Genomic DNA, 18,191 nt, shown 5'->3' with positions numbered 1-18,191 from the left:
CCCCTTTAATTTCAGGCCCTTGGATAAAAATAACAGCCTAGAACAACATGCAAATTACCATTTTAGTTTCACAGGCTATATATATATATACATATATATATACATATATATATATATATATATATATGTATGCATGTATCACATGTGTGAGAAAGCAAAAAGCAATCGGAGTGCTTAAAATAAAATGCAAGAATGTTTCTGTAAAAACAGAGGGCTTTTAAGTGGGTGGCAGGGAGTCAAGTGACATTGCACATTCTCACTGACACTGCGTGCTTGGCCACTGGATACAAATGCCTACTGTGGTAAAGCTTGGCACATGCAAAGGACTGGACATGGCATTAAATGACAATGGCTGATCCATTCCTGGCTCTCTCAGATGAACCAGCATCCCAGCCTTCAGCTCTCTCGTCTTTTCTCCACTGTGAAAAATAGTGCTTTACCTCAGGAAAAATAGCAACTATCTGTTAAGAAACCACATAAAGAAGGCAAGCCCTCTAGGTCTGTCACAAGGAGAAACCTGGCTAAAATGTCAAGCTTCTTTTCCATGGATTTCTGGTCATTGCTGCCTTTTTATTTGATGTTACCTTACATGTGTTTGGTAATCTAAACAAAAAAATTATTTTGCCAGTGAGGACAAGTTCTTCAACCAGATACTAAAATTAGACTCATTGTAATTACCAGAGGATAAAGTAAGATTTCTCCATTATATCCATGTGTGTGTGTATGTATGTATCGTTTAATTTATTTAAAACAAGCAATTCCATGAGCATTGGAGATCCTGTGAAAGGAACCGTTACTTTGGCTCCAATGCCTGTTTCCCTCTTCATTCCCAGCTTCTTCTTTTGCCCCCTGTGACCTACATCTCCTGCTAGTTCAGAGCTGTACCTGTGCGGGCTGCTCCCCCAGCAAGCTGAATCTTAAGTGCCTTTTCTTTGGTATAAGTTCTGGTGCCAGCCTCTCCCATCTAGCCACAGGATTTGTTTTAGTCTTTTTCGTAGTAACAATATTTAATATTACTTAATAGTAATCTTTAATAGTCTTACTTATACTAGAAGAATGACAAGTCAGTTATATCAAGTTTGTTTCTTTAGAGAAGTAGAAAAAAGGTTTTAAGGTATTGGGTTGTGCCCAGATTATTTTTCTCATGAAAGATCAATGAGATTTTTGAGAGGGGAGTTTAATTCAAAGCACCCAAACATAGCCAGACTTCTGTTCTAATTCATACTCTTTATTTTTAACTTTAATAAGAACAGGTTTCAAACATTCTGTCCAAAAAGTAGAAAATGTTAAATAAAAACATGAACATTATCTAGTCAAGATAAAAACATTTAAAAATATATTCTCAAAACTACTTGTTCCTCTACAGTACATGAAAATCCGTCAAGCTCTTGAGCTGTTGTTCCTCCCACTGCCTTTTCCATCTATATATGTCAATTTTATAACTGAGTTTATTCCAGTTCTGTTGCATTTCGCACTGTTAAATTCTACCACTTAGACACTCTCTTTGAAATAAATTAAGAAAGAGTATATTCACTCCCATGTGAAAGAACAGGTTTGATTTTCACAAAAGATGGGAAAAGGATTCTAAAAACAATTCACAATCTAAGGGCTTAAATCTTTGTGTGCTAAAAGTTCAATTGAAAAACAAAAATCCTAAATGACCAAAATTTTAGTTCAGTAAAACTGAACTGTACAAAGTCCATCCTATTTTCTCCCAAAATATTTTAAATATCTCCCAAAAGCTACAAATGCAGCCAGGTAATTGTCAACTTTTCACAAATCTTCATCCCAACTGCCCAGCTGGTTTTAAGCTGTACATTTACATCTTTTTTTACCTATTCTTTGGCATCCCCAATCCCTCCGGCAGTTATTGCAAATGTGGCTTCGTTTTCAGGCATCTCAGGGCTGGGAGAAAAAGAAACAAGAAACTTGTGGGTTTCTCCATGTAAAATGCAGTTGTGAAACAGTCTCCAAAATGCTGTGAGTGTGAGCAACCTGGAATACCTCAGTGCCCTTATACCTACGTGCAAACTGTAGAACATGATCGATATCATCAGGATCAGAAAATGTGAAATTATTGTGTCAGGAAAACTTAGGAATTTAACATGTCCACAGTTTTCCTGCCAAGGGACCACCAGTCCCACCAAAGTATTTGATGGTCTTCATTAAGAGCTGAGCATCCAGTAGGATTTATGATGAAAGATTAAGATATTTAATGTATGCAATGTGCAAGACAACTTTATTTAGTTGTTTAATCTGTTAATTAGCTTGTCCTTTCAGATTTTCTCCCAGTGTGCCATCCAGAAAGTTTCCATACCTTGAAATTTTTCACCTTCCATCCTGTTTACCTGTCGTAGATCTTTGCAATACGCAGCTCCCCTCTCCCTTTCCTCAAACTGATCCTGGTAGTTGAAGCATGAGCAAGGATGTGGCCCCCGATGGGCTTTTTTGGGTCTGCCTGAAAGCTGAATTAGCAAGAAAATTGTAGTGATTCACTGTGCAAATTTCAGAGGTTAATACTGTGATTAACTGTCAGACTGAGCCCTATTCAACTCAGCAATGAATAATCAATAGGGAAATACATAAGTGTCTTGGTTTAGGACAAATTAGGGGAAATCTCTGAAAGGGAGTCTCCTAAAACAAACTTCCAACTACCCTTCTCTCAATACGGGGTTCGGGAAGGAATTTCTCGGAGGAGCAAAGTGGAAAATAAAATTTATTTAATAACAAGTAACAAAGGAACACTCCCCAACACAAGAAAAGAAAAAGAAACTAGGCAGTGTTGTGGAGGGTGCTGATCTTCTTCTCGCAGACTCCGGGGGGTCCTGGACGTCTCAGGTCAGGTCCGGAGCCGGTACGGTATCTTCAGGGGAGGGTAAGAAAGAGGGAAAGGGAAAAAAAAGAAGAGCGCAAAAGAAAGCAAGCTAGCCAAGCTAAGCAGCAGCAGCAAGCAAAAGCAAAAGCAGCCAGCAAGCTAAGCAGCAGCAGCCAGCCAGCCAAAAGCCAAAGCCGAGGTGCCCGGTCACCCTCACCCCCCCCTCCCCGCCCCGCCGCGGCAAGACGGCCGGGGGGGTGGGGGGGAAGAAAGGCCAGACGCAACACACGATATTGGGATAAAGGCTGTCACCCCACGACAATAAGAAATCCGACTTTTGCACATTTGTCTCAAATGTTCAATGCTGGCTGGCATCATTTCCCTGCCATTAAATTCAAGAGGCTCAAGAAATACACACCTTAAATATTACATCTAAGCTGCTCCAGAGGAAAATGTGGTATTTTTATAGCTCATTTTCTTTGTTTAAGTCACAGTGAAATCACACCACGACACAAGGCAGCAGATAAACGTAAAAAACCTCATTTCAAAAACTGAAACTTCCAGAGGTCATTTATGTAGGAATTCCTAATACCACAGGGAACAGTTACCAATCTGATCTTTCATTTCAGTGCCTCTTGCACCTTACAATCTCAGTTCTCATTTCTGTTAAATACATAATACAAAATACAGGAATTTTTTTTAAAGAGAGAGAAAAGAATCTTACGTCATAGTTGCTCCTGGGTCAGCAGTCATCTGGTTGGTCACAAACACAGCCACATTATATTCTGCAAGAGAAGACATTGCAAAGAAGGTAGACTTAATCTAATTAGAATTGTAAAATATTTTCTCATCCATGGTAAAAGCAAGGTTTCTGCTGAAGCACGTCAAATTTCAAATGAATGAGAAGAAAATATTCTTTATGACTGATGGCTGCAGTTAATCAGGGCCACAACCTAGATTTGCTCTTGCATGGCTTCAGCTATAATACACCAAAAATGAGCCCTTTTCACAATTCCAGTGAACAAGTCTTTCTCAGTTCCCATCTATTCTCTGTTGGCTCCCTGCCCTCAGCTCCCTCTCCTTCCCTTTCTCTGTTTGCTTTTTTTTTTTTTTCACTTCAGGAAAAAAGCATTTATTCATTCCTCATCAACATTTCTGAGACATTCCACAGGGAAAGAACTCTATTAATCCTGTCATCATCCCTCAAAGCATTGCAAAGTACTGAGAAAGTGGCAAGAGGTATGGCTTTTATATTTTTCTATGCCTTCATCCTCTTTTCTCTGTCTTTCTTTTGTATTTAGACGGTTGAAATTTGGGGAAGACAATGACAGAGTATTTGTCCAGTTCTACAACCTATTACCTAATTTATGGCCTGACAGTATTTCTAGAAAAACTCTAAATGTTGGAAAGTCCATATGTTTTCTCAATCTGTCATCTTGAAATAATATATTATCAGTTTGATCTTTTTGGTAACTGACAGAGGTGTAAAGTGAGGAAAGATCCCTGGGCCAGTGCCTGATTGATAATACACCTGGACTACTAAGTCATTGTGCTACCAACAGCTACTGGTAGAGACTTTAGCCCATGTTTTCCAAATCTTGCCATGTTTTCCATACCTTCTGATATTTTTTGGAGCCTTGACAACATCTGAGCTAGTTTCTGTTGTCGTTCAGCCAACTCTCCACGGCCACTGAAATCCACACGGAAAAGTGCCATTATGGAGTCAATGATCTGCATTGTAATCATGCTGGGTAAGTAAATATAGTGAAAGAAAACAGGAACACTTATTCTGAGAACAGTAAGCATACAGAAGTCTTGTACCAATAACTTGAAGATACCAGCTTCCTCATGGAACTTGGCTGCTACATAGTCAAGCAATTCCATCTGATGCTCACCTAGTGGGAAGCAGTTGCCAAGAGAAATTAGGACCAGAAAGAACTCTGAAGGAACAAAAGCCTGAACTTTAAAATACTTTCAAATTCCACTTTAAATGTCTGCACTGGTTATATTTTCACTGCCAGCAGTTTTAAATCCAGTGCCCAGTAACAATCTATTTTGCAGGTTCTAGTTTTTTCTCACCCATCTCACAAAATTTCTTTGTGAAAATCTTCACTCTGCATGAAGACAACTTTTTGTTGTGTTAAGAACTGAAAAGCAATATATACATTTTAATTTAATCTTGAATTAAATGACACACAGAAAATGTTTTAATCATATCATGTTTATATTGCACTCCTAAAGATGCCTTATTCCAAAATTTCTTGAAGTTTTAAAGCAGCGTCTTGTGACAGAGAGTATGTTAAGCTGTTAATAAACTGAGAAGTGTTAATAAACTGAGAACTATTAAAATGGAAAGAGAGAGAAAAACCCCTAGATATCATGCCAATTGCAGTAATGGTCTTACTGGTATATGCACGTGCATACAGCACGTTGTCAAGCACTGCCTCGTGGTCAACATTGAAGCGATCAGCAATGTCACGCAGGCGGTCCGGTCGGCTGGCATGAGTCAGAGTTAAGGGTTTCTCCTAGTGCAAACCATGCTCTGAAAATAATAAAACTTCATTCCGAAATAGTTCTATAGGGGGGGAAAAAAAGAAGAATATTTATTTTAGTCCTAGAGAAGACTGACTTTTTGTCTTCAGGCTGTCCCACGTACCCTAAAGATAGTTTAGGGCTCACGATGGTAATTGTTTTGTGTTTAGGGTTTGAGGCGGGGGGGTTGACATATGGATATCTATGCTCTAGGAATTTAGCTGTGAGCAAAACCTGTTTATACACAGTCTACTGCAAATGTGAAATGTTAAAAATAGTGTTTAGTACTTAGATAAATTTATCTTGAAGAGAAAAGCTGCTATAACCTGTAGGAGGCCTACTAGATTGCAAAAACACAAAATCCCCAAAAACAAACAAACAAAAAAACCCAGTTAAAATAAAATCAAATTCCTAACTAATTTTTCCAGGTTTACATCAAATGACAAAATAGAAACTCGCTTCCTTATGGGCCACTATACGCTGTGCTCTCCACGATTTCTGTGCCAGTCATGTTTTACATGTATGAAGCTTCCTTATGACTAATTAAAATGAACTAACTTTCCAGTTCATCACAACCTGTAGCTTTTAACAGTCAAAAAGATACAAAGTGTTTTCAGTATCAATGAAGATAATCTTTCCACCTGTGTAGCCATTTGGTCCTGGGAGCTGAGCTGTCACTACAGAGAAGCATACAGGATTAAAATGAAAAAGCAAAAAAAAATTTTCTTACTCCATCTATCATTATTTTTTAAATAAAATACAACTGTTTATCCATATCACAAAGAACTGTCAGTTTTAATCAATGTGAAAATCAGGAGTATCTTGTCTTACTGCCATCTTGAGAATAAGCTCAAGCCACTTTTCTCAATTGCAGATCAGATGAGATTTAATTAATGGTGTTAAAACAGTTTTACTCAGTACCATCACTAAATCTGTGTATTTTAGAGATATTATTAGTGAATTTGTACACACAAAGTCTCCTCTTAATCCTCTGCCCAAATTAATTCTGTTGACTTAATAGGCACTATTTCCAGCTGTAACTCATATGATCAAAAATTCTTTGGATATGAGTTTTTCCTGATATGCAAATAGTTGCTGATTGTGGATTTAGTCTCTTTGGAGTGAATAAGCTAAAATACTCAATCCAGTTGTAATTGTTCATGCAAAAGGGTATGACTCTGCTGACCATTACATTGTACTAACCAGAAGAGGCCTTGTTTTTCCAGAACATGCCATATTTCACTTCACAAAATAGGGAGTTAATTTAATAGAATTTGCCTACCCAGTGTCTGGTAACTCCAGCAGCATTAATAGTTATGTAAGTGATTGTTTACTTCTCTTTACACATTGAGATATCTCTGGGAAATCAGCGTCCTGCTGTTTTTTGGCACTGCCCAAACATGGTGACTGCCAAAGTCTGTTTATCCACTCACTGACAGCCAGTAGTACCCTTTCAGTGCCCTTTGAGAATGTCATATTCAGCAAAACCTCTTGAAACCAGGACAGTCAAAGAGTTGCTGAGAAAAAAAATTTGCCTCTGCCCTTTTCTGAGCAATTCCCCCTCTACATGTGACCCATATTTGTGCTCTGCTTTTCCAGATGGTGTGTTTCACTGGTTTATCTAAGACAGCCTATTAACTTCACTCTCCTTATGGCAAAACCTTCATGGATGTGAGCAGTATTAAAAAGTAACAATTTATATGAATTCTCTACTCAAACACAGTTTATGGAGGTAAGAGTCACCAAGGTCTGTTTCACTGTATTTGTAAAAATAAAAGATTATGACTTTTCTATATGTGTTTAATTCTGATACAGTGGTAAACAATGGATTCACTAAGAAACATCACTCTGTTTTAAGGTGTTATACCTACCACAAAGAGTGTGAGATAGCTGGGTTTTGCCTGTCCGGAACTCTGTCAAATAAAGAGAAGGGAAAAAAGAGTCAGGGTTTCTTTTTCCAAGTTTGACAGATTCAGGAATTACTGCAGTTAGAAACTATTACTTACAAAGTTCACCTCAATCTCTACCTCTTAAAATCATTTAACCTCAATTTCTAAATCATATTCTGTGCAGGAGAAATGTGTTACATGAAAAGCAAAATCTGAAATGCTTTAATTTGATCGTGCTTGACTGCTGAAGTCATTCTCTTGTGTGTGGAAGTTAAAACCATATGGCACCTGTGGAAAAGTGATAATGGGGTGGTGGGGTGGGAAAGAAATGGTTGATTCCATTAACCTAGCCCAGTTTCATTTCCAGTAAAATGATCAAGGAGAAGCTTACAAGTTTATTAATCTCATTCTACCAAAACACATTAGTCCCCGGTTTATCTCTTCTAAAGGGAAGAGTACTTTGTTTTAAGAACTCTTATTGCTGAAGTGTCAAGCACCAACTAATTAGGTGTACTGTAACAGTAGCTTACTGTAATTTCAAAATCTTCCATAAAATGTAGTGTACCTTAAGTGTGCATAACTAAAATACTTTTTGTGGCAATTTTGTTACACTGCATCAGGGAGAATTTTGGCATGTTAGTAATAGTCTTAATAATGCTATGTTGTGCTGAATCAGCATGCCCAGTAATGGTTACTCAGTTCAAATTTAGTCTGCAATCAAATGAAGAAGAAAAACGGAAAAACATAAAGAGAAGTTGATTATTTCTTCTTGCACACATGCAGATACTCATCTTTGTAACTACAATGTGGTAAACTTGATAGAAGTAATCCAAGTTGAATTAAAATCTAAATTAAGTTGCAATTCTTTGTTTGGTAATACTCATTTAATGTCGTTTTCTCACCTCCAAAGGCCTCAGTGATTGCCATGCTTTCAATCCCACCACCCAGAAGTTTACTGCAGAAAGAGAGAGGATTATGATATAGTTAAACCCAAAAAAATCACAAGAGCAAAGTAAAACAGACATTTCTACTACTTTAAAGAAAGTAATTTCTGCCCCAAAGCTGCTCACGTGATGCATTAAGTGCAGGGCACTAAATGATCATTGATTCATAAATAACTAACTCTGTCTTTACCTCCCATTTTGTGTGCAAGGGAAAGATCTATACAAATTATTACTGGAAAGAAAGGAGAAAAAATAACATTGAAAACAATATTTGAAAATAGCATTCCATGAAAATATCTCAAGGGAGGACTTGAAGACTTGTAATTTTGACCTGAAACCTGCAGATTATTTTGATAGGTGAAAAAATTATACAGTCAAGATTTCTAGATGCCAACTATTTATTTACAGTGACTGTACAAAGTCCAGTTTCCTCTCAGAAAAGGAGTTGGTTTTGGTGCTTATTGATGTAGACTTCTTTAAGCCAGCACTAACTCCAAATGCAAGGGGAATCTATGTGTCCTGGCTGAGTATTTATTCCCTTATATTTCTGTATCTCATTCAAGACAATTAAGATGATTATTGGGAACATTTGGATGAAGGAAGGATATAAGAGATATGCTTACTCAAATTCCTGGCTGCCAGTGGAAATATGAAATACCATTTTCCGTTTTTCACTGTACTCAAAGGCGGTGAGGAAGCCTGGTTCCTAGGGAAGACCAAAGAGAACATGAGAGGTTTATTTTAGCTTTAACCTAAAGTTAAAAGTGCATAATCCCACATAAATATCTTCTTTTCCCCCTAGCCTCATGCCCGTGGGCTGGGTATAAAAAGTACCACAGCATTCATCTGGTGGTTGTGGAGTATAAAGTGTTATACCTTAGAATAACAGGCAGAATAATTTTCAAAATTATTTTGATGATGCAGTGGGAAATCTGCTAAGAGATATGTTGAACAGCACTTTGAAGAGGCCAGCATAAATTCAAACTCTCAGGAAAGTGACTGGCTTACAACAAGCTTGTTTGCAGCTTCTTTAATCTTGTCCACTTTGGCCTCTGAGAGCCCCTTCACATTGCACAGCGCCCTTCTTGTGGTCATCTGGATTCCTTTGATTGTGCAAATCCCAACTGCCTTCAGCTTTTTAATATCTGCTACGTTCTGCAAAGAAATTTCCCTTCTGTGAGTACTCAGGACAGTTAACAAATAGAAGGTGAAGTACACCTTTGCAAAATATTTTAAGTTTACATTCATATGCCTGTGTTTTCACCAGGAAAGAAACAGATTAACAGTAAGCTCTTCATTGTGTAGTTTGTGACACCAACAAAATTAAATTTTGAGTAACATTGGGGTGAGGGATCATGGTGCAGAGAGCAGGTTCTGGTGGTTTTGAGAGAAAGATGTCTGGGTATTTACTTTTCCCCTTTCAGTGTCAGTTTTTCTAGATCAAAGCTGATAGTAAAGAAACAGTACAGAATTATTTCAGATAGTTTGGACCTTGGACACCCTATAACATTCAGTCTGTCCTTGGTCCCTTAGCACAGATAATCGGTAAACAAGATAATCTTGGTGGTGGAGCTGATTCACAAGGATCACTGGAAACTGAGTCCAACTGCTGTGCTGTTTCTGCATGCCCAGTTTAAAACACATGTGTCCTGCAGATCTGACTGACATTTTGGGCTGGAGTGAGCTACTTGTTTTTCATTATTGGGAACAGCACCGCTTCAGATAGCACCCTACTGACATATTTTACTTCCCTCACCTCATTTTATGACTCTGACATTGCTGGAAATGTAATAGCAAGAACAGATGACTCACAAGAAAACATACTATGTGAAAGGTGTGGCATAATACATCAATTTACCATTTCTGGCCAAGATTTTTCTTTGAAAAAAACTATGAACTGGACATATCATCTATTTATCTAGAGTGTGTGGGTACATAGAGCATAAGAAGGGGGGGGGGTTGTGTGAGATATTAGTCATGTTTATTTCAAAGCTTATTTCTCATCCTGTGATACGTGTGTGACACTCAGCAGAGGCTGAGGGGTAACAGCACCTTAAATCCTACCAAACACTTTTGATCACCAAATCACAGTCTCACTTGTTCTAATTCTGATTCTCTTTCTGGGCACACTGGCAGATCCAGTAAATATTTTTCTCTCTACTCCTTGAAAAAAAATTCTAAACCCACAAAAATTATTTCTCCAGGTAAATGAATTTAACATATAGAAGTCATCCTATGTTTCCACAAAGCTTTTAGCTGGCACAGCTGAGAACAAAAATTTCCTCTGTGGTGTGGGAATAACCACTTGCGAGAAAGAAAAAAAAATTATGGAAAGGAGCAGAAAACCTTTACAACCCCAGCAGAACAGCCCAAGTCGTTATTCTTAGTTTTCAAACTTTCATACGTTTGTATCCTTCTGTGAATGCCACGCCTTGTTTCATACTGACAGGGTAGTACAGCTCCCTTCCAGCTCAGGTCACTCTCTTTGATCAACTTGCTAAATTTTTAAAGCAATAATTTGTTTCTTTTTCCTATGTTGCCCCATAGTTTGAGCTCCCAACCATGTGATCCTTCTTCAAAAATATCTTTAAAACTGCTAATGAACTGCCAATAAAAAAAAAAATTGCCAACAATTGCACTGCTGACATGGTCAGCCCAGCAACTACAGAGCTGACTAATGATGAGTCATTGTGATAAGTCCTTCCCATCTTTATCTGTCTGTAGTCACATTTATTAAATCTCACATTACTTCACACAAACCCAACTTTTTATTCTGCTTCTATAACTCTGATTATAACAGGATTCCAACCCATGAGCCAGTCTCCTAGGTAAACATAATAACTGCAATTCAAATAAATAGGTGACGTTTATGTGATGATGGTAGCAATGATAGAAATTCACATTTGATGAAGAAAACTAACCACTTATTTCTCTAGCTATTAATATTTTCCACACTCCTACTCTACCCCCTGCACCAGCATGCTGAAAATAGTATAGTAACAATTGTCACAGTGTAATTTCACAGGCACCAAAAATGCAGGAGTAATTACAAAGATTGGCAGGAACAGGAAATAATCTATCACACAGTTTTCAAATAAATTAGCAAGCAGTTGGTTTTTCAAGAGTGCTAGGTGCTAAATACTTTGAGACTCTTGACACTTTATTTAGGAATCTGATGTGAATGAGATTTTCTAAAAATCTGTCTTATCACCAAAGGCAAAATTTGTCTCCACTGACTGAGTTAGAACTTACTGCAAGGAGGAATTTCAGTTATTTGCATCAATCTGTACACAATTTTGGAAACAATCTTACAGTAGCTTTTGAGGGATGATTCTGTGGGATCAAATGATTGCGAATACTTACAATCCCATGCTTCTGCAGCAGGTCAATATCCTGAAAAAAGGATTCCTAAACAAAATGGCAGAAAAAAAATAGATGTTGCTTTTTCTTGTTATTACATCTATCTTGATACATGACTGTTTCAGATTTGTAAACACTTATTGATTTTTTACAAATAATACATAGCTTGGGCTACTGAAATAAGCAAAGCCATAGTGAGCCAAAAGGCCTACATGTTTCCTATAATCTTCTCCATAAAGTGTATCTTCATTGGCAATTAATCCTCTGCTGTGCTAATAAAACTTGTGTTAGCACCATCATAATTGCAGATTTTCTACCATAATTTCTCACTCTTTTCGTGCTGATGATCATTCTTTGGAAACACAAAATTAACTGATAGTCCCCTTGCATTTAATATAGAAGTGTAAAATACGATGAAATAATGATAATCCCATTAAAAACTGCGCACAGTTTTGAAAGGTTAATGAAGATTACTTGAAGAGCCAGGCTGTACGGGAACTAGACAAATGGGATTTTCTTGGGAGTAGACTGGAACAAAATTTTAAATGCATTGAACTTCCTGATGGTTTTTGGGGACTTCCAAGAGTTTCTTAAGACTATCAAAATACCTTTGAACATTTGCTGCACATAGTTTTCAGTCAATAACAGATTTACCTCATCATCCTGGTATCCTGGTTCTTCTTGGACTACTTGATCCTCCATGGCCTTCATCGTGAAAGAGCACACAATCAAGTATTGATCACTAGTGGGAAATTCAAACAAAGAGAGTCATGGGGAGGCAATAAATGAGTAAATGTCTGTAAAAGGACTTTTAAGAAGTCCTTGAACTACAGAAACATATCAGTATGACATCATATATGGATTTAAATTTGGATTCTGCTTCCAGCTCTTCATTATCTGACCTACCAGGCCAAAAGGAGAAAATCTATGGCTTTACACTCAGACAAACCAGTTTGGCTAGAAAGGGTTTCATAGGTATTAGGAAAAGAGATTTCATTCCCTTGTGAGAATCTTGGGTCAGAGATGAGTTTTGGAGGTGGGAACATTTAAAATGAATTCTCAGTAGTGGAAATTATTCTGGCAAGAATGCTAAAGGCAGTCTGTGTTTTTATAACAAAAGTCAGCATAGTTGCAGACAGAATGGGCAATGGGAAGGCAATGCAACAGCTCCAGCCTCTCCATCTTTATGTGACAGAAAACCCACAAAACAGTGCTGAGAAGGCTACAATTCCTTAGTGATGTATCTTGAGAGCAGATTTTTAAAGATGTATTTGTTTTGAAGTTCTTGCTGAGGTTCAAAATGACCAATACATGCTGAAGACGTGCAGATAATGGCTGTAAGGAGTATGGTTGCAAGGAGAGAACAAAAGAAGGGTAATAAAAATCTGTAACTTTTATTGTGAAAAACCATATACAGAGAGCTCATTTCATCTTTCTTAATGGTTAACTTGCCATGTCTGTACTCCAGCACAGCTTCATTGCTCTATGTGACTTGCTATAAGCAAGGCCTAGAACTGGAATAGGCACTTAGTGACACCATAGTTGAATGAGCGAAGTGTGACCTCCTTAAATTTTATGAATGCAAGAATAGTGAATACAAAGTAGTTCCTTAGAAACATGATCTTATAACCAAACTACCATTTTTGTGGTTTTGTAAATAGATTAAATTGCTTCTGTTTAAATTGTGAGATTACGTTTGGTGTTCTAGCTCTGGATGTTCAAAAGTTTTGCAGACCATCACATCAAAATGTGCACATATATTTACGTGCTCATTTGTTAACAAAATCCACAAACTATAAGATGGGCTATATTTAACAGAAGTTGGGATAGTTTAGGCTAAATATCTGCAAAAGGCCTTTTTTCAGCTTATAAATGGATATTTATTTGTTTGCAAGAATCTTGTGTATATAGAGGCTGGGAAAGAAAGGAACAGGATAACAGAACTTCAGAATTCTCTTATTCTGTTAGCATTTAATAGAAATATTCTTATAAAATCAGTTGTTTCTGATAGTGTCATAGTATATTTAATTTCTATTTCAGAACTCTGACAATTACAGTGTGACAAATCATACCCTCACATAATTACAGCAAAACACCAATTAAAAAATACTTTGGGAGATTTGAAAAATCCCCTAGCTTCAGATACCAAAGGAAGAAAAACAAGTAATGCAAGAGGCATTAAAACTATATTACAATCCCCTTCTTCATTAAAAACATCCTCACAAAATGCACATAATCCTGCACTTCAACCACAGCTAAGCAGGTTATGAGATTGTTCTCCTACTCCCCATCCTTAGACAATTGGCACCTCACAGCAGAAAAACGAGGCAGACCCAGACCTGTGCCTTCCTGCAGGCTATTAGGGAAAATGGAGAAATTATACCTCACCCTGTTAAAAGCTTTAGGTACGAAAACAAGTCCTCCTGCTTAGTGAAGTGTTGTCCTGCTGCTGGTGTGTGTTGGCACACCTGAAGGATTCCAATCACCACTGCCTGCAGCGAAGCAGATAAAAGGGTGGAAGTCTGAGACAACAGAGCAAATCCATGAAAAACCACCAACCATATTGTGCCACCTCAGGTACTCAAGGGCAGGTGGGCAAGACGTGGATACTGCGGTGTCCTTCCAGCCTGCGGGTGTGACAGGAACCCACTACCCTCAATTCCCGCGGCCTTGGGCGGCAGAAAATGGCAGCAGAGCTCGGCTCCCCGGATCGGGGGCGACCCGGCCTGCCCCAAGAAGCCCCACGGCGCGACCGCACATCTGTTGACTCAGAGGAAAATAACTGATTGTTCGTCAACAACAGACAGATTTATTCGGCTTCTCTTTGCCAGCTGCCTCCTCATGAGATGTGCATTTCTGTTCCCAAAGGGCGAGGGACCGCTGACTCTCCCTCCCCCCGCAGAGCACCGTAATTCCCCATCAAAATTAGAACAGTAATTAAATCCCCAGCTCATGCCCGGTCAGCTCAGGGGGAGAAGATGGGTGCAGTACCCGAGGCGAAGACTCTGAGCTCGCCACGGCCGCCCGCCTCGCTCCTCCTCAGGGTAGGGACCCGCCGCCTTCCCGCCGGCGGCGCGGGGCGGGGCCCAGGGGGGCGCCATGAGGGCGGGCGCGGACCCTTCCCTCACCCGCCCCGCCTCAGGCTCCGTCTGCAGTCAGTCCGTCGCTCGTGGTTTATCGGCTACTCTAATAGCCGTCTACCAGGAATATCGCATTGTCCTCACTCTACAGCTGGGAAAGGCACCATTAGTTAAAACCGCGTTGGTTTGTAAGGCATTTACTTAAACGTAGCTCTGCCTTTTGTTTTTCCAGGGTGCCGCTCACGCATCTTCCTCAACAAGGCACACACGGCGTTTTTGGATTGGATGGCCAAAACCTGTCAGGGAGCTGGAAGGGAAATGACTTGACTGGAGTCACAGGACAAGAAAATGAGCCTGAGTCATACACATGACTTCATCTGCCATTTTAAAAGGATGGAAAAGGTGCTTTTTAGGATAGGAACACTTCTGTGAGACATCTGCAGGCTTCTTTGAGACGGTATTTGGAAAGCAATCGCCCGTTTTAGCTCGCCTCTGGTGGCACAGTTGGTACGGGACTGCATCTCAAGGAGACATCGCATCTCCTGCGAGCAGGAGGAGTTCCTGGCTGCCCCTTGTGTGGGCTTGGAATGGCAGAAGGGATTGGAGCAGCATCTCAGCCTGTTCCAAGGGGCTTGTGAAAACTTCCCCACCCTCTGCCTGTGGGAGGTCAAGGGCACCTTTTCCAAGCCATTTCTTAGCCAAGTCAGGAAACCAAGAAACGAAACCCAGGGCCCTGTGCCATCATCAGTACCCCACAGGAGTGCTCGCAAGGTCCCCATTCGAAATATCGAGCAATTTCTATAAGAACCAAAAGTCCAATCCTGGGAGCCCAAGGCTTTGTCTGTACAGAGGAAGCAGCTGGCACAGCTTTTGAAAACCACATTATTCTGCAAGAGCTATTCCAGAAGACCACTTAGCCAGACAGCCCTTTAAAGGTGAATTCCTTCACAAAGTATGCTTTTATTCCAGAACAGAATGAAGAGAGTGACCCTTCTGGTGCTGCTGAGCAGCTCAGCAGCAGAAAATATCTCACTCTACAAACAACCTTCCCTTCATTATCCTTTTAGTTTGTAAAATGGTTCTCAGAAAGGTCAATGAATGCACAGAATCTTCAGACCATTTCCCACTCCAAAGAGCTACTTTGGGCAATAAATCACATTCTACAACTTCAAAACATTGTGTGATCATTAATTGCTCATTTGGCTCCCAGCTGGTGTTTTACACTAACCCCACAGAGCCCATACTGTAGAGGCACCCTTCTGTCTTCTCCTTCCATTTCACAGGTTCTGCTGCTGACCAATGCATCTCCATCCCTGAGGGACGTACTGGAATGAAACACACAGCTGTGACGTGCATTTCCTCTCACTTGAGATCTTGTACCTGTTTGGACAAGAACCAAGGCAAACCATTACCATAAAATATTAAGTATCCAGCTGATTTTTTTTCATCCTCACAAACTTCATTCATAGTTGCAATAGAGAAATCATGAGGGGTTTTGTTGTTGGGGTTTTGTTTTCCGTCTCTGGTCAGAGTTAAGATGAGCTGTAAAAGTGCTGTGCATACAGTGGGTCTCAGGGTAGGAGTGGCAGAATATCAGATCAGCCAAGCTTTGAAATTCAGACTGAAGTAACAGGAGACCTCTATTGGTAAAATGGAATCACTGGAAGGAATAGAGATGGTACTGAAGGGACTGAGTTATGTCTCCATTGTACTCTTGAAATCCTCAGGTTAAACCTTGACAAAAGTATTCAATACTACAGTATTGGGAGTGATCCTGCATTAAAAAGACAAATTAAAAGGTAGATTTTGCTACCTCTAATTTATTTTGAGCTAATCACTAAGGGTATATTATAGGATTAGAAACCTCCCTTCTGTCTATCAAGATGTCCTGTCTGGACCACAGTTCAGCATTGCAGCTATGAAGGAAGCGATTAATTAGAGGGCTGTACCCACTGATACTAAAGAGAGGTCAGGTCAAGTCAGGAACACAACAGATTGTATGTGACTGGAAAAGAAGATAACAGTAATATCAAACACCAACTAGAGAATTCAGGAATGGGTATTTTTCTAAATGAGAAATAAATAATCTGTATGTCAAGTATTCAAACACAACATAGTAAGCCAACATAGCAGTCCAAACCCCACAACATTCACTTTTTTTATAGGTTATTGTGAAATTAGGATTTCTTTATACATTTAATTAAGAATGACATGATAATTTTATTTTTTTTTAAAGCAAACTGGAAAAAACAAGGCCACTTGCAATTGTTGAAAAACCTAAACTCCTCTAGAGTTAGAGAATTTATGGAGACATACATCAGTATATCACATGTGATCTACCAAAAATACAAAGGAGATAAGAAAAACTGTCCATTTTGAGAATGCACAAGGAATTTTTTATTTAAGATTAAAAAAACCAAACTGGTAATAGAGAACAATAGGACTGAAAGAGACATCAAGAGATTATATATCTCAAAGCAGAGTCTGATGTCCATTTGGCTGGGGAGGCTATGGATTTTCTTTTATCTTTTGAGAAAGAACTAGACAATTTCAGTCCTTGCCCATCCTTGCCATTACCCTTGCTGTCTACCCTTCACTGTGCTGTACAATTTTATCTGTAAAAAATATGCAGTATTTGAGCTAACTTCTACTTTTAAAAGTTTTTCAAGTTTAGGTAACAGAGACTCTAATTCTTGCATGCTTTTTTCTGCCCCAAAAGAGAAAAAAAATGCCAGCATAATCAATTCTTTAAAAATGCCCATGTAGGAAAGACATTCTGTGCTGTTTTTGTGAGCTAGCAAAGGCCTCCAGAAGATAAGGAAGCCCTATATCTCTCCTGAAGGAAGACACCAAGGTTGTCACCATGGAGACAGGATGAAGGAGAGAAAGTTAGGAGATACGGACTCTGGCTAGCTCACAGAGTGACGTGGCTCCCCAGTAACCTACTGGGAACTTTGTTTCTCTTAGATGACCAATGGGCACTGAATGTGTATGCTGGATGGGTGTAAGTGTCTTGAAAAGTATAAAAGCAATGTTGCAAAAAATAAATCTCTCTCTTGCACCTTTTGATGGAGTCGTGTACTTCTGTACTGTGTCGTGCTCTATTGCGACATGCCCAAACATGATGGATTATGTCATAGTGTGTGCAGCTTGCTCTTACCTGCTCACGACCTTTGGAGCTGAAACATGCAACCCTGGAATATGATATTGCCACTCTCAGTAATTTGCCACAAGCTTTATACTGAATGTGCAAGGTCTCAGGACTGAGATTTGTCATGTTTGCTTTGTTTGAACTTCTCTCAACCCTTCTGCATCTTTTCCTTGGTTCACTGTGACAGCAGTTTCCATAATTAACCAGGTCTGTGGCTAATTTGTTTTACTTCTGTTTATCTGTGTGTGGTACAACCATCATTTTCTATAAACAAAAGTAACAAACAGTTATTCTGTGTAGAAAAAGGGACTTATGACTAGCACAGCGAAGCAGCACAGAGAAATGCAGGCATGGAGCAATAGCAGAAGCGTCGAGAAATGGGGGCACGAGATTTGCTGAGGAATACAGGGATATAAAGGC

The 18,191-nt window shown here is 39.2% G+C and overlaps 1 protein-coding gene and 1 long non-coding RNA gene across 2 annotated transcripts; one reads left to right on the top strand and one right to left on the bottom strand.

Moving 5' to 3' along the window:
• Positions 1–159: 159 nt before the first annotated feature.
• DMC1 (DNA meiotic recombinase 1) lies at positions 160–12,282 on the bottom strand. The gene is made up of 12 exons (XM_050970107.1): positions 12,195–12,282; positions 11,544–11,588; positions 9,189–9,335; positions 8,804–8,886; positions 8,139–8,191; positions 7,219–7,260; positions 5,952–6,024; positions 5,220–5,311; positions 4,432–4,710; positions 3,540–3,600; positions 2,349–2,465; positions 160–1,905 (listed from the first exon to the last, which is right to left on the bottom strand). Exons 1-12 carry the CDS (start codon positions 12,249–12,251, stop codon positions 1,836–1,838), a joined length of 1,119 nt encoding a protein of 372 aa, XP_050826064.1. The 5' UTR covers positions 12,252–12,282; the 3' UTR covers positions 160–1,835.
• On the top strand, positions 2,459–17,614 carry LOC103813262 (uncharacterized). Its single transcript, XR_007776621.1, has 4 exons — positions 2,459–4,054; positions 4,489–4,566; positions 6,947–7,079; positions 14,853–17,614. It is a non-coding gene; the product is annotated as an uncharacterized LOC103813262 (long non-coding RNA).
• The last annotated feature ends 577 nt before the right edge of the window (positions 17,615–18,191 follow it).

Source organism: Serinus canaria, chromosome 1A, assembly GCF_022539315.1.
Source record: "Serinus canaria isolate serCan28SL12 chromosome 1A, serCan2020, whole genome shotgun sequence".
Lineage (NCBI taxonomy): Eukaryota > Metazoa > Chordata > Aves > Passeriformes > Fringillidae > Serinus > Serinus canaria.
This window is presented reverse-complemented; position numbering and strand designations above follow the sequence as displayed.